General features: G+C 42.8%; 1 protein-coding gene across 1 annotated transcript in view; it reads left to right on the plus strand.

Annotated features, from left to right (window-relative positions):
- Positions 1 to 1,913: 1,913 nt before the first annotated feature.
- LOC136885573 (ATP-binding cassette subfamily C member 4) overlaps positions 1,914 to 27,366 on the plus strand; it is a 185,833-nt gene continuing 160,380 nt past the window's right edge. Inside the window, exon 1 of the mRNA XM_067158221.2 lies at positions 1,914 to 2,524. Within this exon, the coding sequence (XP_067014322.2) occupies positions 2,451 to 2,524 (74 nt within the window). The 5' untranslated portion in view covers positions 1,914 to 2,450. The remainder of the gene's footprint in view (positions 2,525 to 27,366) is intronic.

Genomic DNA, 27,366 nt, shown 5'->3' on the forward strand with positions numbered 1-27,366 from the left:
AGAACCGGAAAAAATCCAAAGAAAATCAGCTTGATTTGTTGTGGGTGATTTCCGACAAAAGAGTAGCGTTACGAAATTGTTGCAAAGTTTGGGCTGGGAAGACTTGCGAGAAAGGAGACGATCTGCTCGACTAAGTGGTTTATTCCGAGCTGTCGGCGGAGAGATGGCGTGGAATGACATCAGTAGACGAATAAGTTTGAGTGGTGTCTTTAAAAGTAGGAAAGATCGCAATATGAAGATAAAGTTGGATTCAAGAGGACAAATTGTGGGAAGTATTCGTTTATAGGAAAGGAAGTTAGGGACTGGAATATCTTACCAAGGGAGATGTTCAATAAATTTGCAATTTCTTTGAAATCATTTAAGAAAAGGCTAGGAAACAACAGCTAGTGAATCTGCCATCTGGGGGACTGCCCTAAAGACAGACCAGTAGTGTTGATTGATTGATTGATTGATTGATTGATTGATTGATTGATTGATTGATTGATTGATTGATTGATTGATTGATTGATTGATCCTTTACACCTAAGAACCTGGAGATGACTATTGTGATATACTGCAAGGCCAACTGAGGTGAGGTTTCTGAATTCCAATTTCTATAACCCTAGTGTGGGTAAGCCAAATGTGATTCCAGTTATACTAAATCCTTCTCCAGGATGTCCATTGTGGCTTCGCTGAATTCATTCTTGGTGGAAAAATATTTCATTCTAAATTCTGCAAGTACTTTTTTAAAACAAACACGGAATTCCTTTTTAAATTGTGTTAATCTAAAAATATATGTCTTAAAGAAGAAGTATTTCATTCATATATTTTACTACTATATGTTGCATACCACGGGAAGTTTGCACTTTTAAACGTTATATCCCTTCATCTATATATATAAAATAAGAGTTTTGGCTATAAATTGCTCAGAATTTCAAAAGGATGGTATTTCTGTATCAGTCGTGTCCACAGTAACAAGTAAATGCACTTTTTTAATTATCCGTATTTTATGTATGTATGTATGTACACGCATCACGAGAAAACGGCTAAAGGGAATTTGATGAAAATCAGTATGCAAACTTGGAGATTAAGTCGCTACAATCTAGGCCATAAATAATTTTATTCGCACTGAGTGAAATGGTAGTTTAGGGGAAGGCGTAAAATTTAATTCTCACATATTTATGTTATTAGTGGTCGTATCTTAATGAAAATCGGTATGCAAAGTCGGAATGATAAGTCGATATAATCTATCTCACAAATAATTGTATTCACGCTGTATAAAATGATAGTTTAGGGGAAGGCCTAAAATTTAAATCTCAAATATTTGTCATTACTGGTCGTATCTTAATGAAAATTGGTACCCAAAGTTGGGGGATAAGTCGCTACAATCTAGGTTATAAATAATTGTATTCACGCTGAGAAAAATGGTAGTTTAGGGGAAGGCCTAAAATATCATTCTCAAATATTTATGTTATTAGTAGTGGTCCTATCTTAACGAAAATCGGTATTCCTAGTCGGGTAATAAGTCGCTATAATCTAGGCCATAAATAATTGTATTCACGCTGAATGAAATGGTCGTTTAGGGGAGGCCTAAAATTTAATTCTCAAATAATTATGTTATTAGTGGTCCTATCGATAAATACTACATAACTAAAGTTACATATATATATATTGAATTAGTATTTTTGTAAGTTTTATCTCTCTGGCTGCTGTTATGTAAGGTCGCATTATCACAATCTATGCAACGTCTCCAAGGCGCGGTCGAGCTGCGAGGATAACTGATTACCACCTTACCAGTGATCTCAAGCTGATTACAAAATGACAATATCTGCACTGGCTGGGAGGAGAAGAAAATGGTGGGGATTGACGCTTGGTGATTCGCGCTGTCAACTGACAATCGACAGAAAAAAACACACACCTTCCGCTCAAGGTCTTACAGAATGGAATAGGTCATTGTCTTTGCTTCGCACGGGCGCACCATTCAAAGTTCACCTTACTGCCTAAAGTACAGTACCGGTAGCCTTGGAAATCTAGCACGCTTTCTGGATTAAACCACTAGAGAAAATGTACCACAACCAAGAAACGAACACACAGATCTGATGTTTTGCCACGGTGCTTCCTCGCTGTTACATAAATGTGAGCGCTGCGTGACTTGGCGAAAATGTTTGCTTCTACCAAGGCCGATAACAGCTTGTGAGAGTTAGTGGAGATCCAGACGCCGGGGAGATGTGGTAGAGGACAGACATATCGCTCTCGAGTTCCGCCGTATTTCAATATTTTAGCGCCATCTCATCAAAGATGGTATGAAAAGTGTAAGCGTGTGTGTGTTTTGTGTTCCTTGCGTGCGCAACTGTTTACAAAAGACGTGTCAAATGCAACAGTGATCACGCGCGAGCGTGTGAGTGAAATAGGAAGTTTGTATATCTTTCTCTTTCTGTGCTTTGTGTGCTGTCCCGGAATAGATTGTGGTTATGGATGCCGAGAAACGAGAGAGCCGGCCAAATCCCAGGCAGACAGCGAATCCACTGTCAGCGCTTTTCTTCTGGTGAGTACTGTCAGTATTGATTTTGAACTACGGTTCTGTTCAGCGCAGGCTTGCTCTGGACAGAATGTAACGAGTAATTCAGAAATCTTACTAAAATTCCGCTTTGCAGGGGGTATTATCTGTGTGACCTTTGTGTATGTCAGCTGTTCGATTACCTGTCAGTGCCAAGAATATTTTTAACAGTGAAATTAATGTCGCGTTCTAACAGAGCGGAAACTTAATGTTTGTTTATGACTAAGTGTGTGCCTTTGCAAGAAGACTTGTTGAAAGGTTCAGATCGAAGGTTTTGTGCAGAATGTTTTCTCAATGAGAGGTAAAGACAGATGCCGGCGTTTCTTTGTCTCAATGAACCATCGGCATTTCTGTTATGTGGAACATGAGGGTCGGGGTAACGAGGGTCAGTAGAAGCAGATGCCATTACATTCTTTGTAGCAAGTTAATGAATCAAATTGGTGCTATGTGTTTCTGTTGTGCGTCGCGGTATTTAGGTTAGTTTGCTGATGTAACTGAACTAAACAGCCTCGTTTTTAAAACCAAACATTTTAGAAGGTAATTGCATTACAGAGAAGGACAAGAGGGGTAATGCATTTGATCCAGACCCATCTGAAGAAAACAAACGAGGGGGCCCTCAAAGTAATTGTATAAAACCTATAAATGGCAGAGATCATTTGCTTAAAACACACAAATAATACACGAATTATTTTAAATTACCATATACAAAACTTAGAAAACATCACATTGTAAAAGATACAACTGACATTAACTAATCGCAAGGAGAACTCGTTCAAAACTGACTTGATTGTTAGTACCTCAACTTCTTACTAGCTTCCAGGAATTTAAATCAACTCATTGTCGAACAAATGCATGACTTGTGTCGGTGCGACGTAAAGCAAAGTAGTAAAGTATTATTATTATTATTAATAATACCGAGCTCGATAGCTGCAGTCGCTTAAGTGCGGCCAGTATCCAGTATTAGGGAGATAGTAGGTTCGAACCCCACTTTCGGCAGGCCTGAAAATGGTTTTCTGTGGTTTCCCATTTTCACACCACGCAAATGTTGGGGGCTGTACCTTAATTAAGGCCACGGCCGCTTCCTTCCCACTCCTAGCCCTTTCCCGTCCCATTGTCGCAATAAGACCTATCTGTGTCGGAGCGACGTAAAAACAACTAGCAAAAACAAAATAATAATTACCGCTTTTCCCACACGTGTGGAATCGCGTGTGCGAAGTGTGTCGCACATATGTGAATTTGGCCTTGTTTTACGGCAGGATGCCCTTTCTGACGCCAACTCTTCACGGAGGGATGTAATCACTATTGCGTGTTTATTCGTTGGTTGGTAGTGTGGTGTGTTGTCTAAATATGAAGAGGAGAGTGTTGGGACAAACATAATCACCCAATCCCCGACCCAGAAGAATTAATCAGATGCGATTAAAATCCCTGATCCAGCCGGGAATCGCACCTGGGACCCTCTAAAACGAAGGCCTCAACGCTGACCAGTCAGCCATGGAGTTTAATAATAATAATAATAATAATAATAATAATAATAATAATAATAATAATGATAGGGTGTGAGAAAGTTTCTAGGAACGACCTTTTCTCTTGAGTTACACCAAACAGCATGAAGATCCAGACCGCAATTGCGGTGATACTAAATGACAGCTTCCCAAAAGGGACAGATAAAAATGTGTTTAAATGCATAATTTGTGCACATTTGTTGCACATATATATGTATGTTGTAATTATTTGTTCTGTTTCACAAACAAGCCGTCCCCGTGGTGTGCCCGCCTCTTACCCGAAGGCCCCGGGTTCGATTCCCGGTCAGGTCAGGGATTTTTACCTGGACCTGAGTGCTGGTTCGAGGTCCACTTAGCCTGCGTGACTAGAATTGAGGGGCTATCTGACGGTGAGATGGCGGCCACGGTCTCAAAAGCCAAGAATAACGGCCGAGAGGATTTGTCGTGCTGACCACACGATACCTCGCAAACTGCAGCCCTTCGAGCTGAGCAGCGGTCGCTTGGTAGGCCAACGTCTTTCAAGGACTGTAATGCCATGGAGTTTGGTTTTGGTTTCACAAACAAGGCGACTCCTTGTTTAGGCCGAGTCAGCCCATTATGCCGGCACAAGTCGAGCCTTCTTAAATGGATGGAATAATAATAATAATAATAATAATAATAATAATAATAATAATAATAATAATAATAATAATATTAATAATAATACAAACATCGTGATATCATCTTTCCAGTGAAGAGTGGTATTCGGGTAAAATGAATGAATCCTAAATGAATGAATGAATCAATTAATCGTTATTCATTCACTCGTCCGATTCCTTGGCTGAATGATCAACGTCGACGGTTTGGGTTCAGAGGGTTTCGGGTTCGATTCCCGGCCGGGTTGGTGATTTTAATCGCGTCTGATTAATCTTAACTGACTCGGGGACTAGGTGTTTGTGTTTGTCCCAACTCTCTCCTTGTCGTATTCAAACAACATACCACACTACCAACCATCATAGTGATGATGATGATGATGATGATGATGATGATGTTTGTTGTTTAGAGGGGCCTAACATCTAGGGCGCAATAGAGAATACGTACCTCCACATAGGGTTGGATTCAGGAAGGGCAGACGGCCGTAAAACAGGGCCAAATCCACATGTGTTACGCAGTTCGCACCCGCGACCCCACAGGCGTGAGAAAAACGGTATTAGAAGAAGTAGATGAAGAAGAATCACTATCTCACTCACTCATGGAAAGTGTGGCCCTCCTTGAGTTCCGGAGCCGCCATGCAGGCCCTAAGCGCTACACCACTGGGAAGGGCCATGGAACAATGAAGTTTTAAGCTCTCTCTCCAAACTATTGCTAAATGTACGTGACTCAGGTCAGGCGGGATAACCTCAAGGGCTCAACACTGTGTAACAGTGGTTGTGTCCCATTTGCGATCACTCCTATTACCGTGGAAAGCAAGAATGTGAAGAAAGACCAGTTCGTGTCCCATTTGCGACCACTGTAAAATTATCAGTAGACTATCAGTGTTTTCCAACTGCCATGCAGCACGGGGACTGCTCTCTCTTGAAGGTTTGTTTTACGTCGCACCGACACAATGGGATGGGAAAGGGCTAGGAGTGGGAAGGAATCGGCCGTGGCCTTAATTAAGGTACAGCCCCAGCATTTTCTTTTTATGGAAATAGGAAACCACGGAAAACCATCTTCAGGGCTACCGATAATGGGATTTGAACCCACTATTTCCCGAATGTAATCTCATCTTTTCGCGCTATCATTATAGAACTATAATTTTTTCAACTTATTTTAATCTAAACATTTTCTTAACATTAAGTTCTGGAATCTTGTACATCTAATCCGAGCGTATAGACAAAAATTATAATTTTATTTATATAGGTGAAAGTAGGCTGAGTGGGCGTGCGTTTTAACGCGCTACGGCTATGGAGCCAAGTTCTGCATTCGGGAAACGCGTGGGTTCGAACCCAAACCGTCGGCTGTTCTCCGAATGGTTTTCTGTGGTTTAATGTTTTCACTTTCAGGTAAATGCCGGTACACTTCCTATCCGTAGGCCAGAGCTGTGTCCTCCCACCCCTTACCCAATTTCATTCACCATAACACATTAGCTCCTCAACTGAGGTTGGTGCCATGAAGGGCATCCGGCCGTAGAAACGTCCCGTAGAAATTAAACTCATCTCATTCCGACCCAGTATCAAGAAACGTAATGCTATTTTCTTTACATCCCACTAACTACTTTTACGGTTTTCGGAGATGCTGAGGTGCCGGAATTTAGTTCCACAGGAGTTCTTTTACGTGCCAATAAATCTACCGACACGAGGCTGACGTATTTGAGCACCTTCAAATACCACCGGACAGAGCCAGGATCGAACCTGCCAAGTTGGGGTCAGAAGGCCAGCGCCTCAACCGTCAGAGCATTATTTAAGCAGTAATTTAATAGTGTCCCCTATTGTATAAGAAAGCGTAAGTTAACTGTCAAGTTTGAGACGAGCTAAAATTGCTCCAAAAAGGATAGCACGATCGAAGAAGCAAAGTGTTACAGCAAAATACTTTGTTTTGAAATTGAGAAGTGTAAAATTGAACGGTTTTAATACGCCCATTTTTGTCCTACTTCTTAAAATTCATTTAACCACCTTTAAATCCACAGCCATCTGGTAACTCCAAATAAAAGGTTCATTTGAGTCCTGTTTATTCTCTGTTGGTCCCGATATTAACGCATCAGTCCCAAACGGTACGTATAAGTAATTTAATGAGTTTCAACATACGATTCGTAAGAATCCTAGTATGTACCGTAGTTTCGCCAGTTCTTCAGTAGGGAATTCCCTCACAGCAGCCTGTACCTGACTGTTTGTATGTCACTGATAAGAATGATCGCAAATGGGACGACACCGTAATGGGCCCCATACACGCGCAGACTTAGTCGGAGGTAAGTCTGCACAAACCAGTCTCTTCAGACATGTCTCTATGTGTATGGCCGATAAGTCTGCCGACAAAAAGTCTGCAGGCAAGTCTCTGACATTCTAGCGCTGCTTGAATTCAGCCGGAGACTTCGCGACGAAAGCGCCATCTCAGAGTTGCGGCAGAAAATGTAAATGTGGTAACCTACAAAGATGAAAACTGACATTTATTTTTTGCGCGTCTTTTTCGTGGAGAGCGCTAAATTGTGTCCAAATAACAACTCATCTTCTATACCGACTATCTAATTAATTTCGATCCGTATACATTTTTCAACCATCCGAGCCCATAATCTTAAACAGAAAACAGCTGAGCGTGACGTATTCAACTTCCTCGGTAAATAGTCATTTAGTCTGAGCGTGTGTGGGCAACTGCATACTTCCGACTTGCCTCCCGGAGGCAAGTCTGTGCAGGTAAGTATTCCAGAAGTCTGCGCGTGTATGTGGTCCTTAACAGTTAAGTACACTCAGCCGCACAAAGAATGGCTGTCGCAGAAGATGACTGACTTTCTTTCAAAGTCCTCTTGTTTAAAATAGGATGGACATATTGTCTTGATTTGATTCTTTATCATCCATAGAGTCAGTACTTCTCCAAGTAGAGGTGATACAAAACATGTGGTACAAATAATGAAAATACTAACTACTTCTACCACGGTACTTGTTGTTATTTGGGTTTTCAGTCCACAGACTGCTTTGATGCAGCTTTACCCTCTCCGGTGCTAACCTTCTACATTACTATTGTTGGGAGATCAGAAGAATGCACATGCCCGGTGAGGCACGGGGCGAAGGGGTTTTCACCAGCAGAACCAGTGACGCAATGGTTACTATAGCAACTCCGCTACTACCCAGACGACTTTACATTGTCTTCTACTGGCAGCTCTTCGCTCTTGTCAGTTGTAATCCAGCAAACTGCAAAGTGAGAGTCAATGTTTTCGTGTAACAGATAAGGGCAGATAAGAGCCGATCTGCCTGGGCAGAACAGGAAGTTCGTGCTTGCAGGCCACATTCCACATTCTTGCATTCTTCTCATCTCTACACATCTACTCTAATTATGCTTGCCATTTCTACTGTTTCTACTACCTACACTTCCTTCAAAAAACAACCGAACAAGTCCGGTGTGTCTTAAGGTGTGTCCTATCATTCTATCTCTCCTTCTCGTTAAATTTAGCCAAATCGACCTCCTCTTACAATTCGATTCAGTATCTCTTCATTCGAGATTCTTTTTCATTTACCTTTTACAACTTGCTTTACGTCGCAAGATGGCGACGATGGGGTAGACAAGGAGTAGGAGTAGGAGTGGTGTTGGTGATTACTGTTTTAAGAGGAAATACAACTAGACAACCATCCTCGATATAACACTAATAAAAAAACAAAAAGAAAAGGAGGGGATCCGATACTTCGAATAATGAAGGTATCGGCCAAAGAAAGACAAGGACCGAGCTCGATAGCTGCAGTCGCCTAAGTGCGGCCAGTATTCGGTATTCGGAAGATAGTCGGTTCGAGCACCACTGTCGGCAGCCCTGAAGATGGTTTTCCGTGGTTTCCCATTTTCACACCAGGCAAATGCTGGGGCTGTGCCTTAAATCAGGCCACGGTCGCTTCCTTCCCACTTATAGTCCTTTTCTGTCCCATCGTCGCCATAAGACCTATCTGTGTCGGTGCGACGTAAATCAACTTGAAAAAAGAAAAGAAAGAAAGATAAGGGCATGAAAATGTAAGACCCCCTAGGCCTCGAGTGCTCTAATACTGTCGGGATCGGAAAAGAACAAGAGTTGAACAAGGGATGTCGGATAGGATGGATGAAGGTGCATAACCTGGCACAAGTAAGTGGAAGCAATGACATGACTCAGCTGAAGGCCCCGTGGTCGCCAACCTACACTCCCAAATTAAGAGCCCCTGTGGCCTCTTTCAGTCGCCTCTTATGACAGGCAGGGGATACCGTGACTCTTATTCTACCGCCCCCACCCACAGAGGGTAAAAGCGCTAGCAGTAAGAAGGAAGTTACCGTGGCTTTTAAGGTACAGCCCTAGCATTTGCTTGGTGTGAAAGGGGGAACCCACGGAAAACCATCTTCAGGGCTGCCGACATTGGGGTTCGAACCCGCTTTCTCTCGAATGCAAGTTCACATCTGCTCGCCCGGTTGCTTCGAGTAAGATTACCGACCGGGTCTAGGATTTTACCTGCCTAAGGTTAATTCCTCTGGTATGGCGACTGGGTATGTCTATTTGTCTCAATACATCCCGCTGTGGGTGGGGGCGATAGACTAACACCCATGGTATCCTAATTTGGGAGCGTAGTTTGGCAACCACGGGGCAGTTAGCTGAGTCCTGGCATTGCTTCCACTTACTTGTGCCAGGTTTCTTCCGACCTCCCTTGGTCAACTCTTGGTTCTTTTCCGACCCCGGCGGTATTAGAACATGCAGTTCTACGGAGTCTTTCATTTTCGTGCCCTTCGTGGCCCTTGTCTTTCTTTGGCTGATACCTTCATTTTTCGAAGTGTTCGGACTCCTGCCATATTTTTTCTCAGATTTGTGTTAGACTATGGCTGCCTAGTATTACTTCCACCGAGCTCGATAGCTGCAGTCGCTTAAGTGCGGCCAGTATCCAGTATTCGGGAGATAGTAGGTTCGAACCCCACTGTCGGCAGCCCTGAAAATGGTTTTCCGTGGTTTCCCATTTTCACACCAGGCAAATGCTGGGGCTGTACCTTAATTAAGGCCACGGCCGCTTCCTTCCCACTCCTAGCCCTTTCCTGTTCCGTCGTCGCCATAGGACCTATCTGTGTCGGCGCGACGTAAAGCAACTAGCAAAAAAAAAAAAAAGTATTACTTCCTCTTAAACAGTTTTTTTTTTCTTTTGCTAGCTGATGATGTATATATCGTCGCTGCATCTGGAGTGCTCAGACACAGATCTATAGTACTTAAAGTTCCATGCTGGATATCGTAGTGAGTAGGACCATTCAATTATCCTTCCTCTTGTGTTAGTTTAAAGACTTCCAAAGGATGTTCTTTCTTTCTTTCTTTCTTTCTTTCTTTCTTTCTTTCTTTCTTTCTTAATTTGCTTACCCTCCAGGGTTGGTTTTTCCCTTGGACTCAGCGAGGGATCCCACCTCTACCGCCTCAAGGGCAGTGTTCTGTAGTGTGAGACATTTGGTCGGGGGATACAACTGGGGAGAATGACCAGTACCTCGCCCAGCGGCCTCACCTGCTATGCTGAACGGGGGCCTTAGTGGGGGATGTGAAGATTGGAAGGGATAGACAAGGAAGAGGGAAGGAAGCGGCCGTGGCGTTCAGTTAGGTACCATCCCGGCATTTGCCTGGAGGAGAAGTGGGAAACCACGGAAAACCACTTCCAGAATGGCTGAGGTGGGAATCGAACCCACTTCTACTCAGTTGACCTCCCGAGGCTGAGTGGACCCCGTTCCAGCCGTCGTACCACTTTTCAAATTTCATGGCAGAGCCGGGAATCGAACCCGGGCCTCCGGGGGTGGCAGCTAATCACACTAACCACTACACCACAGAGGCGGACTCCAAAGTATGTTATGGGAGTTAAAATCTCCTAAGAGGAGGAATGGTTTAGGAAGTTGATTTATCAGATCTACTAATTCATTTAAATCCATGTTCTGGCTGCTGGGCAAATAAACATTACAGATGCATAGGGAAAGACTGTAACTACTACTGCTTCCAAATTGGTTTTCAGTGGTATTTCTCTTTGAGGAACATTGTCACGTGTGTAAGTAGCAACCCCTCCACTTGCATGAATGGAATTGTTGCGGTTTTTGTGATATGCTGTGAAATGTCTCATATTAGCTACGTAGTTATCTTGAAAACTAGTTTCTTGTAAGCAAATTATTTCGGGTTGGTGTTCATTAATAAGTTGTTGTAGATATTGGTATTGAGGATAATATACGTTAATATTCCACTGCAGTATCCAAGAATTCACGATTGCTTTTAAGAGATGTATTTACTTATCAGTTATTTGTATTGTGTGATCTCGGGTAGACCCATTGCTTTCTCCGTTTATAGCAGTGAGTAGTTTATTTAAAAGTCTGGTACTTTTTTTTTTTTAATGTCTTGATAGTAGGGGTGTAGTTTATGCAGGGTCTTGATGAAGTCTTCGACATGGGAAGTACAGTATAAGATAATGCAGTAGGTAAGATATTTGTTTCTGATGTTCCTTTAGTATCTTCAAATAAACTTTTGAGTGGTATGAAATTAAGAATAAAATTTGAGGGATTAGCTTCTATTACTTCCTTAACAGGAGGAAGTTGTTCTTCAAGACTTAGGGGATTTAATACCATTAGTTTCTTCTTAGGCTGTTTAATGTCTTCGGTTTTGTGTGATCCTAGAACAGGAAATTCATCACCCATTTTATCATCCCCCGAGATTGAAAAAATATCTAAGAAGGAATTACTATCAGCGTTGGAAGTGTTATTTCCTTTCACTTTTATACCGTCTTATCTCTACACTATCGCTATAAACCGTATTTTTTGATTACAATTTATTACGTGTTATATAAATGTAAAAACTTGTAAATGAAAATATTCAATATTTTACTTAAGTTACATTGTTGTCTACATTATTATTTTTGAATTTTTAAAATATGAATCATAATTTTGAGTTTTTTTTACCGGGCATTAGCTATTTCAGTAAATTAGAATATATTGTTTCGTTTTTTTTTTTTTTTTGTAATGGTGTGTAGAATTGCTTAAACATTTTAATATAAAATATCAAATAAAATAAATCAAGGTTTGATCAACTGAATTCCAGTAGATGACTAACGGGGCGAAAGTCCGGTCGGTCTTAATCCCCTGCGCTTTTGTGTGTGAGCTGCGTGTTTGTGAGTGTGTCTGGCGTCGAAGCGTAGAGTTGAGTGATGAAGACCTGAAGAACGGACGTGACGCCTGTGCGCAGTTATTGGAGGTGTGCGACATGGTTACGTGCCAGATGCGACCGTGCCGCATGCGACCCATCAATCACTTACAATTGATCTGCATTAAGGGCTGTCACTAAGTGGCAGATTGCTTATAAGTGGCTAACTTGGTCTTTTCTAAAATAAAGGTCTGACACCATTGTTAGCAGGTTTGAGTGTCGTTGGTCGAAAGAAAAATATAATAATGTTGCTGGCTTTACGTCCCAGTAACTACTTTTATGGTTTAAGGAGACGCCGAGGTGCCGGAATTTAGTCCCGCAGGACTTATTTTACGTGTCAGTAAATCCACCGACACAAAGCTGACGTATTTGAGCACGTTCAAATACCACCGGACTGAGCCAGGATCGAACCTGCCAAATTGGAGTCGGAAGACCAGCATCTCAACCGTCTGAGCCACTTAGCCTGGACGAAAAAAAAAAAAAAATTACCATCAGAATATTGGCCGTGACGGTAGGAAAGTTGGTAGTAGACAGTTTCTAATCACCAGATTGCATGCCAAAAGCCGGGATTCAAATCCAAACCTTTCCGCAGTATTCAAATGGAGTGAGGGGATATGATGCTGTTGATGGTGATTCGGCCGTCGGATGGCGACGTAAAGCATTGAGCTGACCCCTTGCTATTATTCGAGAGGAGTAGGCTACGTACCGTAACCGGGTTTCATCTCTCCCTACATAATCCCACATCCAGACGCGCAGGCCACCCAAGGGAGTCAGGTAGAAAGACCTGCACCAGGCAAGGAATGGGAAGGAAGCGGCCCTGGTCTTAATTAAAGTACAGCCCCAGCATTTGCCTGGTGTGAAAATGGGAAACCACGGAAAACCATCTTCAGGGCTGCCGACAGTGGGATTCGAACCCACTATCTCCCGGATGCAAGCTCAGGGCCGCGCGCCTCTAACCGCATGGCCAACTCGCCCGGTCGGAAAAGACGTAAACGCATCACCATGTTTCGTGTTGTAAAACGAGTTTCCCCCAGAAGTGTTGTGTAAAGTAGGAGCAGTAGCTGCTTATAGGACTTATTGAAATGGCATTGCACTTCGTTTAGCTTACCTTATCTTGGGTGATGACACAGCTTATCAAATGACAATTTGCTTGACAACGCCGGTCGCGTCCGGCACGGTTACACATTATGCGGTCGCTAGTGGCACGGGACGCATGCGGCACTGTCGCATCTGGCACGCCACCCTGCTACATAATTCCCAAACGTGCACGTTCCACTGATGCTGCTGCAGCTTCTGCACAGGTGTCTGCTCTTGTTGTTGGGTCTTCCAGAGCGCAGTCTGTCTTTCATAGAACCAGTTCTAAACAGCTTCTTTTCCCACTGCAACATTGAGGTGGTGCAGCTGTATTAAATGTAATGTTGAAATCATTTTGGATCTCTCTCAAAATTTTTCCAGTGTGAGGCCGTTCATGAGCCCAGGTACACATGACAGTTCGTTGCTCCAGGGTGTAATTAGATTCAGTTAGATTCATCGACCATTATTTTCACGAACCAATATCACCTGCAACAAGAAAATGCATATAGTTCACAGTTAGGTGTAGAGGGGGGGACGCAACTTTTTTTTTTTGCTAGGGGCTTTACGTCGCACCGACACAGATAGGTCTTATGGCGACGATGGGATAGGAAAGGCCTAGGAGTTGGAAGAGGCCGTGGCCTTAATTAAGGTACAGCCCCAGCATTTGCCTGGTGTGAAAATGGGAAACCACGGAAAACCATTTTCAGGGCTGCCGATAGTGGGATTCGAACCTACTATCTCCCGGATGCAAGCTCACAGCCGCGCGCCTCTACACGCACGGCCAACTCGCCCGGTACGCAACTTTTGGAACACTCTGTACTGTTGAGATTTTCCATAATATTGTAAGCTTATTCTGTTGTTTTTATTTTCTACCCCATGAACACGTAACAATATTGTAGTTAGCTTGATGATATGCACACCTAATATCGTATCTTTTCTTTCTGGCATTTGTACCAATTTACTGAGGTCGGTGCTTCGTATAGACTTGGCCTATGTTTACGGCCGGATGCTCTTCCTAACGCCCTACGTGTTGAGATATGCTCACTATTACGTGTTTTCTGTCGTGGTGGTTGGTAGTATTGTATATTGAGAGATGTATTGAGACAGGTGGTGGTGGATTACTGTTTGAAGAACCGAGCTCGATAGCCACAGTCGCTTAAGTGCGGCCAGTATCCAGTATTCGGGTTCGAACCCCACTGTCGGCAGCCCTGAAGATGGTTTTCCGTGGTTTCCCATTTTCAAACCAGGAAAATGCTGCGGCTGTGCCTTAATTAAGGCCACGGCCGCTTCCTTCCCACTCCTAGGCCTTTCCTATCCCATCGTCGCCAGAAGACCTATATGTATCGGTGCGACGTAAAGCAAATTGTAAAAAACAAACCCAAATTATTTTAAGAGGAAGTACAACTGGGCAACCATAGTCTATAGGGCCTATAACACTAACCTCAGAGAAAATATGACAGGGATCCGACACTTCGAAAAATGAAGATATCGGCCAAAGAAAGACAAGGGTTACGAAGGGCGTGAAAATGAAGGACTCGGCAGGCCTGTATGTTCTAATACCTTCGTGGTCGTAAAAGAACAAAGAGTTGACCAAGGGAGGTCGGAAGGAACCTGGCACAAGTAAGTGGAATTAATGCCAGGACTCAGCTAAGTGCCCCGTGGTTGCCAACCCACGCTCCCAAATTAGGAGCCCTGGGACCCCTTTTCGCTTCTTACGACAGGCAGGGGATACCGTGGGTGCTATTCTACCGTCCCCAACCACAGGGGGATGTATTGAGACAAATATATATGCCCAGTCCCCATACCAGAGGAATTAACCTTAGGCAGATAAAATCCTAGACCCGGTCGGTAATCGAACACGGGATTACTCGAAGGCACAGGGCGAGTTAGCCATGCGGTTAGGGACGCACAGCTGTGAGCTTGCATCCGGGAGATAGTGGGTACGAATCCCACTATCGGCAGTCCTGAATATGGTTTTCCGTGGTTTCCCATTTTCACACCACGCTGTACCTTAATTAAGGCCACGGCTGATTTATTCCCACTCCTAGCCCTTTCCTATCCCATCGTCCCCATAAGACCAACCAAGAAGCCATAGACAATATGCTGTACTTCACTATTTGAAATAAATTAATCTAATTTTCTTTCTGAAGGACGTGTAACAATAAAAGGGGATTTAAAAAAGAAATTACTTTACCCGTCAGGAAATAGAGAGCATAAATAAGCAGACATTTCGCCTCACTTTTATGAAGCCCTCTCTATGTTTCAACACTTAAAATTGAGCTCCGATATGGAAAGCTCGAATCAGAGAATCGAGAGTTGAACGAACTGAACGATCTGACTAAGAATGAAAGTGCGCCGAGTGAAATCATCAGTTTGTTTACCATTACGCTGACCCCAGATAACCACCCAGTACTGGCCAGAACATTACTAGTGACAGGGACATGATTAAATCTGTTTTATCCCTTGTTATTTATATTTATTTACTTTCTAAAGAATTTGTTAGTATTAAGTCCTCTCTTTGTTAAATGTTATTTGTTTTTTTACAGTTAATGTTATATATTGTGGTACAGTTAGTGTAAAACTGAGTGCTTTTTACCTGTATATGATTACTAATAAATAAATAAATAAATAAATAAATAAATAAATAAAATACAAATTGCATCACGATCTCAAAATTCAAAGACAAAGTAACAAATCTATCTATCTATCTATCTATCTATCTATCTATCTATCTATCTATCTATCTATCAATCTATCTATCTATCTACATGTATTCATTCCCCACCTGAAGGGTTGTCATATGGGTGTCCGGAAATGTGCGAACACGGAAATTTGCGAACACATCATTAAAGTGGAAATTTGCGCACACTAGGGATTATTACTATGTGACCAGGATTTTCCAAGTCTTGGTACATATTTCGTTGTCGGAAATTTGCGAACACTATCTTCAAAAAAGGAAACAAGACATGTTGTAATGTAAGCGATCCTTGTAAAAAAAAAAAAAAAACCTAATCTTTACCGGGCGAGTTGCCCGTGTGGTTAGGGGCGCGCAGCTGTGAGCTCGCATCCGGGAGATAGTGGGTTCGAATCCCACTGTCGGCATCCCTGAAGTTGTTTTTCTGTGGTTTCTTATTTTCACACCAGGCAAATGCTGGGGTTGTACTTTAATTAAGGACACGGCCGCTTCCTTCCCATTTCCAGGCCGTTCCTGTTTCATCGTCGCCATAAGACCTATCTGTGTCGGTGCGACGTAAAGCAAATTGCAAAAAAAAAAAAAAAAAAAAATCTTTAATCCATACAACTTATTGAAACTGATTTCCATCACACTTTACACGGGCTTTGGACTGTCAAAATGATAATTATCATCTTACCATTTTGGCGTGTTTAAAATCAGCCTTCAATAGGCTTCGTCATTTTTTCATACATTCGTCGTTTAAAATCTGCTTTTATAGGCTTCGTCATTTTTACACACGTATATATTTACACTGTATATTTACATGTGGGTTACCGTAATTTATTCCAATTTCTGAATATGAGAAATGGCTTTTAAGCAGGACCTAATGTCTCTTGTCTCTTCATATACTTTTATGGTTTTCTCAATCCTGTCGTCCAGTTTCAAGTATTTTCTCTTTTCCTTCTTCCCTTCAAGATGTATTTCTAACTTCATATGCATGCAATTTGTGTGTTCCGCTCCCTTCTTCAAACATTCCACCAGCATGTTGACTCTGGGATGGGGGCTTCCAACGATAGTATTTAATTTGTTGTGCCATCCTTCTACAGCATTCGTGGTTCTATGTCTCTTACTGTAACAACTCCACATTTGGATGGGGAATTCTTCATTTTGTAGCCATGTATACACAAAGTAGTCGAAAAACTCGAAGAGTTTCTGGTTGTCGGGAGCTTCCGCACGAATCTGGAGCCATCCGTCCTCCGGTTTCAAAAATGCCAGTGCCGGCACACATGGTGACGTGAAACCTTAATTCTTCATTCTGACGGTATTCCTCTCGCAGACCCAGACTTTGAATTTTTCTCCATAAGCATTTTTTCATGCTGGGCTGAGTGGCTCAGACGGTTAAAGCGCTGGCCTTCTGACCCCCAACTTGGCAGGTTCGATCCTGGCTCAGTCCGGTGGTATTTGGAGGTGTTCAAATACGTCAGCCTCGTGTCGGTAGATTTGCTGGCACGTAAAAGAACTCCTGCGGGACTAAATTCCGGCACCTCGGCGTCTCCGAAAACCGTAAAAGAGTAGTTAGTGGGACGTAGGCCTAAAACAAATATTATTATTATTATTATTGTACGCGTAACCATTATAATGAGCGGAGGGCCTACCCCTGATCGTGGTAACAATTTCTATACTCAATATTGTTAACGCTATGGAGGTTAAAAGTAAAATGAACAAAAGTATGGGTATGCGCCCCGAACCGGCGGTGGAACCTGCCGCAGCGGAAATCCCCACTATTGTTCGCATAGTTACAAAACTACCTTGTAGATGTTTGTGACATGGTGTGGGAGGTTGCAAACACAATGTTAAAATCGGAAAGCTGATCCAGATGGGATTCTCAGGATAGTGTTCGCAGATTTCCTTCAACGAAATATTTACCAAGACCTGGGAAACCCTAGTCAGGTAGAAATAATCCCTAGTGTGCGCAAATTTCCGCTTTGATGATGTGTTCGCAAATTTCCGTGTTCGCACTTTTCCGGCATCCGTCATATGCCCCCAAAACTGGGGCTTTTCCCCATTCTGTGTGTGAAAACAGGTGTCCCACCAGAATTTACTAAAATGATAAAATCTAGATTTTAGAGGTCACTGCGAATAGTCGATACAAGTACGATATTTAGTAGCCTATGCTAGTTTACAGTTTATCACTACAAAAAGCACAATGCCGGATAAAAAATAAATTACCATTTTGCTCAATAAATAAATAAAAAATAAATAAGTAAATAAATCATCGTTGATCTGCATTTAGGGCTATCAGGTGCTGGTGATGGCGGTGATTATTGTTTTAAGAGGGAGTACAAATGGGAAACTATCCTCTATATAAAATTAATCAAGGAGAAAAAAAAAGGAATGAATACGTCACTTTGAAAAATGAAGGTATTGGCCAAAGAAAGACGAGCCACGAAGGGTGTGAAAATGAAAGAATCTCTAGCCCTCGAATGCTGTAATAGCGTCGGGGACGGAAAAGAACTAGAGTTTACCCAGGGAGGTCGGATAGGATAGATGAAAGTAAGGAGCCTGCAACTAGTAAGTAGAAGCAAAGCCAGGACTCAGCTAAGGGCCCCGAGGTCACCAACCTACGCTCCCAAGTTAAGAGTAACCCTGGGGCCCCTTTTAGTCGCCGCTTGCGACAGGCAGGTGCTGCCGTGGGTGTTGTCCTACCGCCCCCACCCACAGGGGGATTAGAGCTATCACCCAGGTGGAATATTCTCTATCATTTGTTTACCTAGCTTTTTCTTAAACGTGTTCGAAGAACTTGGAAATTTATGGAACATCTCCCGTGATAATTTATTGCACTCCCGTACTCCTCGTCCTATAAGTGAATATTTGCCCCAATTTTTCCTCTTCAATTCGAACTTTAATCTTCATATTGTGATCTTTCCTACCTTTAAAGACGCCATTCAAATTTGTTCATGTACTAATGTCATTCCACGCCATCTCTTCACTGACAGCTCTTAACATAGCACTTACTCGAGCAGTTCGTCTCCTTACTCTCAAGTCTTCCCAGCCCAAAGTTTGCAACTTTTCCGTAACACTACTCCTTTCTCGGAAATCACCCTGAACAAATCGTGCTGCTTGTCTTTGGATCTTTTCCAGTTCTCGTATGAAATAGTCCTGGTGCGGGTTCCACACACTGGAAGCAAAAAACCAAAGTCAGCTCCTTACAGGCCATGAAGAAAATCGATTTCAGAGAATTAGAGTAGGCGAAGCTTTATCCGACCCTCTAATAATTAAGAGAGGAATTCCTCAAGGCAGTATTATTGGACCTTTATGTTTTCTTATATATAAACATGATATGAGTAAAGAAGTGGAATCAGAGATGAGGCTTTTTGTAGATGATGTTATTCTGTACAGAGTAATAAATAAGTTACAAGATTGTGAGCAACGTGACCTCGATAATGTTGTGAGATGGACAGTAGGTAATGGTATGATGTTAAACGGGGTTAAAAGTCGAGGTGTGAGTTTGACAAATAGGAAAAGTCCTCTTAGTTATAATTACTGCGTTGGTGGAGTGAAAGTTCCCTTAGGGCAGGGCCTCTCAAACGCCCAAAATCTCACGCGTGCAGAGCGAGGCGCAAGAGCTCCGTGCACTGTGCATCCGTGCCGCTCGGCATGACTTGGATCAACGCTTCGTCTCTGGGCTACTCGGCTAAGCTCGGCTCTACTCGGCTATACTCGGCTCAACTCAGCCCGGATTTGGAGCGCTACGGCGCAACTGGGGCAGAGGGAGACAGGCGGAGCGAGCGAGACAGGCGTGGGGAAAGAGAAAGTAAGCGCTATTGCTCCAAATCGAGGAGTGGGGGGTCTGCACTCTGGTCAACCAAGCCAAGTCGTCTTTTGCACCGTGCACAGTGTATGCACCACGCGCATGCACCCTGAGAGGCCCTGCCTTAGGGGATCATTATAAGTACCTAGGTGTTAATATGAGGAAAAATCTTCATTGGGCTAATCACAAAAAATGGGATTGTAAATAAAGGGTACAGATCTCTGCACATGTCCCCCTGTGGGTGGGGGCGGTAGAAAAACACCCACAGTATCCCCTGCCTGTCGTAAGAGGCGACTAAAAGGGGCTTCAGGGGCTCTGAACTTTGGAGCCTGGGTTGGCGACCACGGGGCCCTCAGCTGAGTCCTGGCATTGCTTCCACTTACTTGTGCCAGGCTTCTCACTTTCATTTATTCTATCCGACCTCCCTTGGTCAACTCTTGTTCTTTTCTGACCCCGACGCTGTTAGGTTTGCGAGGGCTAGGGAGTCTTTCATTTTCACGCCCTTCGTGCCCCTTGTCTTCCTTTGGCCGATATCTTCATTTTTCGAAGTGTCGGACCCTTTCCATATTTTCTCTCTGATTAGTGTTATATAGAGGATGGTTGCCTAGTTGTACTTCCTCTTAAAACAATAATCACCACCTCTCTGCACATGGTTATGAGGGTGTTTAGGGGTTGTAGTAAGGATGTAAAGGAGAGGGCATATAAGTCTCTGGTAAGACCCCGACTAGAGTATGGTTCCAATGTATGTGACCCTCACCAGGATTACTTGATTCAAGGACTGGACAAAATCCAAAGAAAAGCAGCTCGATTTGTTCTGGGTGATTTTCGACAAAAGAGTAGCGTTACAAAAATGTTGCTAAGTTGGAGCTGGACAGACTTGGGAGAAAGGAGACGAGCTGCTCGTCTAAGTGGTATGTTCCAAGCTGTCAGTGAAGAGATGGCGTGGAGTAACATTAGTGGACGATTATGTTTGAGTGGTGTCTTTCAAAGTAGGAAAGATCACAATATGAAGATAATGTTGAAATTCAGGAGGACGAATTGGGGCAAATATTACTTTATAGGAAGGGGAGTTAGGGATTGTAAATAACTTACCAAAGGAGATATTCAATAAATATCCAATTTATTTGCAATTATTTAAGAAAAGGCCAGGAAAACAACAGAAAGGGAATCTTCCACCTGGGCGACTGCCCTAAATGCAGATCAGTAGTGATTAATTGATTGAAGGCCCCTGGAGGAGTGGAAGGTAAATCTTTCCACTATCCGTAACCTCGGCACTTGATTGGGGTAAAGTGGTTAGCTCTACGCCCGGCCGCCTTTGCCCCTAGTAATTAACCTGGTACTCATTTTTGGTGTAGGCTGAGTGAACCTTAATTCCATGTGCACCTCCGGAAGTGCACAACTTCTTGACGGGGAATCGAACCCACGTCCTTCCGGGTGAACCGAGGACTCCTTTAGCGCCTCGGCCAGGCGGCCTTTCCTATACATTGGAACCACACTGTAATGGGGTCTTACCAGAGACTTACACGCCCTCTCCTTTACATCCCTACTACAACTCCTAAATACTCTCATATTTCCCAATGAAGGCCATTTCTTGTATTAACACCTAGGTACTTAACTTTTTTATTATTTAATTGCCCTTTGTTGGAACAACATTTGGTCATCCTCCATGTACAAGGAACACTCACAGCACACATACAAAAATATACATTGTCAGTGCAAAGTACTTATAAGAAATGAAAACCAAATCGTCCATATTCTTCAAGTGCATAACACTACACTGAATCTCTCTTCCGGGAGAAGAGGGGGAGAACAAACAAAACACTGGCAACAAAGCGATGAGCACCAAGTCAAATTCTTATATCCGCGGTTCTCAAAAAGTCCATCGCAGCATTGAGAACTTAATTGTTTTCTCCTTGCAACACCAATGCAGCGCTGGTCGGGAACGGCACTTGTAGATAACATAGCTCAGATAGAAAGCGGCTGCGAGAAGCATCATAAAGGCAACACTTAAACAAAATGTGGTTGAGATCGCCATCCTCCGCGTACTGACATCGACAGCGCGGTGAAACCTAGGTACTTACACTGTTCCCCATGAAGTACTATCACCCCATCAATATAGTAATTAAAAGTAATTAAAATTAAAATTATCCGCCGCTGTCTAGGTCCCCATGCGGTTGCTCACAATCCTGCAACTCATTTACTGCTTGCCTTTGAGTATTCTTCAGATCAATTATTCTTTATTATTTGACAAGCAGGGCCTTGAAACAGTATGTGCAGAAAGAATTAGACGATGGGGGAGGAAGTTGATTGGTCGCTACAAAAAATAAGCTAGCCGATGCAGAGAGAGTGTCATTTTTTTTTCAATCATGCAAATATTTCGAGCAATGTCCAGAACTACTGAATTAGCTGAGTTTTATTTCTGCATTCCAAGCCATAATGCTGGTGTAGAGGGGGTATTTTTTTTTCACATGAACACTCATGGCCGAGTGCATCAACAAACTAGAATATAATGCAGTACATAGAGTTGCTATACCACCTCCATTAGCGCTTCGGGCGGAGGCAAGCAACACTACGGCCGTCATGATATAAATGTATGACAACAGATGTCTGGAGCTGTCTGAGTAATCCGGTCAAGTTCATCGTTGATATAAATTATTTTATAGTTTGGCTTTATTTATTGCAGCGTGAATATGCCTACATTCTGTTTCGCACGTTTTTTTTTTTTCGAGCAAAACAAACAATGTATCTTATTTCTTGTGTAAGGTATTTCTTTTCTGTTATAAGAAGGCTACGTATATTGAAAGATCATTTCAATTTTCGCCACTGTAACGGACACATTCTCGTCACAGGTTCTCACTAAAAGACAAACAGCTGACTAGGCAGTGGGTGAATAACATGAAGAGAGATAAGTAGTATCCCAAGCTGCAAAGTACTCTCTGTTCAGAACATTTGAAGAACACTATGCGTGTGTGTGTCCAACCCTTGTCCCGTTTCTCTGCGAGGTCGGGTGTTCAATTAATGACAGGAGACGTTAGCCGCCCAACGCATTACCGACAATTTAGAATACGTAATACGGAAGGAAACAGAAATAATCCCAATGCGAAGCAATTCAGATCAGCATACAGGAAGTATTTAACTGTGACACATTGACCCATGACAAGAAGTGACGCTTCTCTTATCTATGTACTACGTTTCCTTCTGATGACAGCATCTCTACTGATCATGATTGCTGTGCTACAAATTTCGAGTCATTCACCAAGTACTCTGAAAATGTTGAATACATAGTAGGAAACGTCATCTGCGAGGTGGGAAAGAAAATTAAGTGCCACGATAATCGGAAGGTTATGTTTGCTCAGCATTCCGAAGAAAAGAAAGAACTTATTGTCTAGAAAGATATAAAATGTAGTCTCTTTATCCAGCTCATGCTGTTGTACCATGGCTGAAGAGCTGTTGGGAGGATGTAACATAAACCTTATGTTTAAAGTTACAGACTGGAAGTTCTGTCGTCATTTACAGGGCAGTTGTTTTGCAGTAACGATAATTTACTTCCTGCTACCGAGTTCAGTGAGAAAACCCATTACGCAAGCATGACAAAACTTCTCTTAAAGCAGATATTACGTAAGACTTGAAAGGTGTAACCATATGGCAGATGTACACAAAATTAATGCTTTTCATGGAAGAATGAATCAGAGCCAGAGAATACGTATCGGTTCATTTGAATCGCCATTTCATTTCGTGTGAGTGAGAGAGCTGTTTCGAATCGAGAAATGTGACTATTAATATGATTATATATTATTATAATAATATATAAAATTCAATTTGTTTATTGCAAATTTTAATTCGAGTCTATTTTATAAAAATGTTACGTAGAGAGGTTGTCTTCCAAATATATGATAATTCATTAAAGGGCCCTACACTCTTTTGCATGTTGATAAATTGGAGATGTGTGGATATGTCCACATCTTTGTTATAAAACAATTATTAATTTAATGATTTTCAACAATATATTGCTTCAAGAAAAATCAAACTGGTATATATTTTGTTCCCTCTGTTTTAAGTTACAGTACCGGTACATGCGATTCTGTAGGAAACCTCTGCTTAAGGAAAACTTGTACGCATCAAATAGTTACGCTTTCCATCCGATATTTTCATCAACAACTCAAATATTCCCTATCTGTTATACCTAGTGATTATGATCTGTGTATAAATGTCTACTTTTTCCGCTTCGTTCCGCACTCGCTTTTTAACACAGCGTACATTTAAGACATGGCGGTCAACTTCAAAGAAGGTAGCGTGATAACCGCTCTATGTAGGCCTATTGGTTACGTGCCAGATGCGACCCATCAATCACTTACAATTGATCTGCATTAAGGGCTGTCACTAAGTGGCAGATTGCTTATAAGTGGCTAACTTGGTCTTTTCTAAAATAAAGGTCTGGCACCATTGTTAGCAGGTTCGAGTGTCGTTGGTCGAAAGAAAAATATAATAATGTTGCTGGCTTTACGTCCCAGTAACTACTTTTATGGTTTAAGGAGACGCCGAGGTGCCGGAATTTAGTCCCGCAGGACTTATTTTACGTGTCAGTAAATCCACCGACACAAAGCTGACGTATTTGAGCACGTTCAAATACCACCGGACTGAGCCAGGATCGAACCTGCCAAGTTGGAGTCGGAAGACCAGCATCTCAACCGTCTGAGCCACTTAGCCTGGATGAAAAAAAAAAAAAAAAAAAAAAAAATCACCATCAGAATGTTGGCCGGCAGGGTAGGAAAGTTGGTTGGTAGACAGTTTATAATCACTAGATTGCATGCCAAAAGCCGGGATTCAAATCCAAACCTTTTCGCAGTATTCAAATGGAGTGAGGGGATATGATGCTGTTGATGGTGATTCGGCCGTCGGATGGCGACGTAAAGCATTGAGCAGACCCCTTGGTATTATTCGAGAGGAGTAGGCTACGTGCCGAAACCGGGTTTCATCTCTCCCTACTTCATTATCATAATCCCACATCAAGACGCGCAGGCCACCCAAGGGAGTCAGGTAGAAAGACCTGCACCAGGCAAGGAATAGCAATGGGAAGGAAGCGCCCCTGGTCTTAATTAAAGTACAGCCCCAGCATTTTCCTGGTGTGAAAATGGGAAACCACGGAAAACCATCTTCAGGGCTGCCGACAGTGGGATTCGAATCCACTATATCCCGGATGCAAGCTCAGAGCCGCGCGCCTCTAACCGCAGGGCCAACTCGCCCGGTGGGAAAAGACGTAAACGCATCACCATGGTTCGTGTTGTAAAACGAGTTTCCCCCAGAAATGTTATGTAAAGTAGGGGCAGTAGCTGCTTATAGGACTTATTGAAATGGCATTGCACTTCGTTTAGCTTGCCTTATCTTGGGTGATGACACAGCTTATCAAATGACAATTTGCTTGTCAACGCCGGTCGCATCCGGCACGGTTACAGATTATGCGGTCGCTAGTGGCACGGTCGCATCTGGCACGCCACCGGCCTAATATTCTAGCTCGTTGGAGCGCACCAATCTCTATCAGAAATCGAGATGACAGAGGATATCGTGAACACAGATCAGAATCTGTTTGCGGCGCACCAACGTTTACCGCTGGTCTGTAAAACACCGTCAGATAACTGAGCATTTGACCAAGGTTATACACGGGCGCCCGCAGGATCTTTTCGGGGGGAGACACATTAACAATTTTCTTGAATATAAAAACCAATATAACGTCAGCAACATTAAATTGTTTACACCGAGCACGATAGCTGCAGTCGCTTAAGTGCGGCCAGTATCCAGTATTCGGGAGATAGTAGGTTCGAACCCCACTGTCGGCAGCCCTAAAAATAGTTTTCCGTGGTTTCCCATTTTCACACCAGGCAAATGGTGGGGCTGTACCTTAATTAAGGCCACGGCCGCTTCCTTCCTACTCCTAGCCCTTCCCTGTCCCATCGTCGCCATAAGACCTATCTGTGTCGGTGCGATGTAAAGCAACTAGCTTTGTTTACAGAAATTTCCGGTTATAACAGATGCTAGATGACTGTCAGTAAGTTCAGTTTATGAAATAATCAAACCCTACCAAACTAAACGGCACTACAGCCCTACTCTTCTCTCTCCGTGTTCTTTCCCGCTCCACCAGAACCAAACACCTTCTCCACATTCCCCACACTCAGTACTCAGTACTTCAACGATCTTTTCTAACCCGCCTCCCAACACTCTTTAACAATATTAATAGGAGGCAAGAGCTTGATATAGCATCAAATAAAAGTGTATTCGAGAGGTGTGTAAATAGTCTCTTAAAGATAAGTTGATGTGAAGGGATTATACCGCCATCTTGACCCACGACGACTTGGCTATGAACATGGACATTCTCATGGTTTTCGATTTGGACAGTTGTTATTAGTAGGCTGTGTACCTGATCTTGTTATATTTTGTTATGTTTGTTATATTTTATTATGAAAGTTTACGTCTGTTAAATAGTCTGTTGACAGTGCAAGTGAAATTTGCTCAGTGTAGCTGTATCTTGTGCTTCGTGAATAAATAAATAAATAAATAAATAAATAAATAAATACAAGCGATCGCTGCTCAGCCCAAAGGCCTGTAGGTTACGAGGTGTCGTGTGGTCAGCACGACGAATCCTCTCGGCCGTTATTCTTGGCTTTCTAGACCGGGACCGCTATCTCACCGTAAGATAGCTCCTCAATTCTAATCACGTAGGCTGAGTGGACCTCGAACCAGCCCTCGGGTCCAGGTAAAAATCCCTGACATGGCTGGGAATCGAACCCGGGGCCTCCGGGTAAGAGGCGGGCACGCTACCCCTACACCACGGGCCGGCATGAAATAATCTGGTATGTTATCAAACAATTGAACATCAACCTTTTTAGAATTCCAGGGGGTGCAAGCGCCCCCCACCTCGCCCCGCCTCGCGGGCGCCCATCAAGGTTAACTCTCTGTATTACAAAAGAAAGCACCCCGAAGAGATAAACATGCTAATAGAGCTATTAATATGTAAATTCTCTTGATAATCGATTGTGTCTCACGTGTGTCCAGTTGTCACATGCGCTTCAGTTTGTTCGACCAGTCTGTTTTCTTTTAGCCTACATTCATAACCTCCACTTCACGATCTTAAAAACTGCATAAATGGAAAGCGACAAACGGAATCATAATTTTTCCAAGCATGAAGTGGATGCTCTTCTAGAATTGTGTGATGTCCATTAGTGATGTCCTCACGTACTATGTTGAATGCACCAGTGCATGTGCCCTTAAAGTATTCAAAAGTCTGTTCTTGGGTGAGACAGGTTTATCTCGACCAGTAGAAAATTCTAACCTGTAATGTATTTGGTCTATTATCCACCGCACTGTTTCTTTAGACAGAAGAAATATCTCTTCAAACTTTCTGTCACCGTAATCTTCAAAAGGATTTTCCCTTGCCACAATAACTTCAATACTACGATTTCGGTCAACGAAGAACATTTCATCTTCGATGCTATTCAAAATATCGATACGCGCCGCCATTTTAATACAGTCAGAAACAAATTTTGTTTGTACAGCTGGAATGTGAATACAAGTGGGCTGTTTTGTGAAATAAATGTATTTGTTTGCAATTATTTGGCAGGAATATGATAAAAAGAAGTCGTACTTTTTATTGTACAATTTGCTTTTCGTCGCACCGACACAGACAGGTTTTATGGCGACGATGGGACAGGGAAGGGCTAGGAGTGGGAAGGAAGCGGCCGTGGCCTTAATTAAGGTACAGCCTCACCATTTGCCTGGAGTGAGAATTGGAAACCACGGAGAAACATCTTGAGGGCTGCCGACAGTGGTGTTCGAACCCACTATCTCCCGGATGCAAGCTCACAGCTGCTCGCCCCTAACCGCACGGCCAACTCGCCTGGTACGTCTGTTTTTAATACAACAACTCAAATATTACATATCACACTCAGAAAA

This window comes from Anabrus simplex, chromosome 14, assembly GCF_040414725.1.
Source record: "Anabrus simplex isolate iqAnaSimp1 chromosome 14, ASM4041472v1, whole genome shotgun sequence".
Lineage (NCBI taxonomy): Eukaryota > Metazoa > Arthropoda > Insecta > Orthoptera > Tettigoniidae > Anabrus > Anabrus simplex.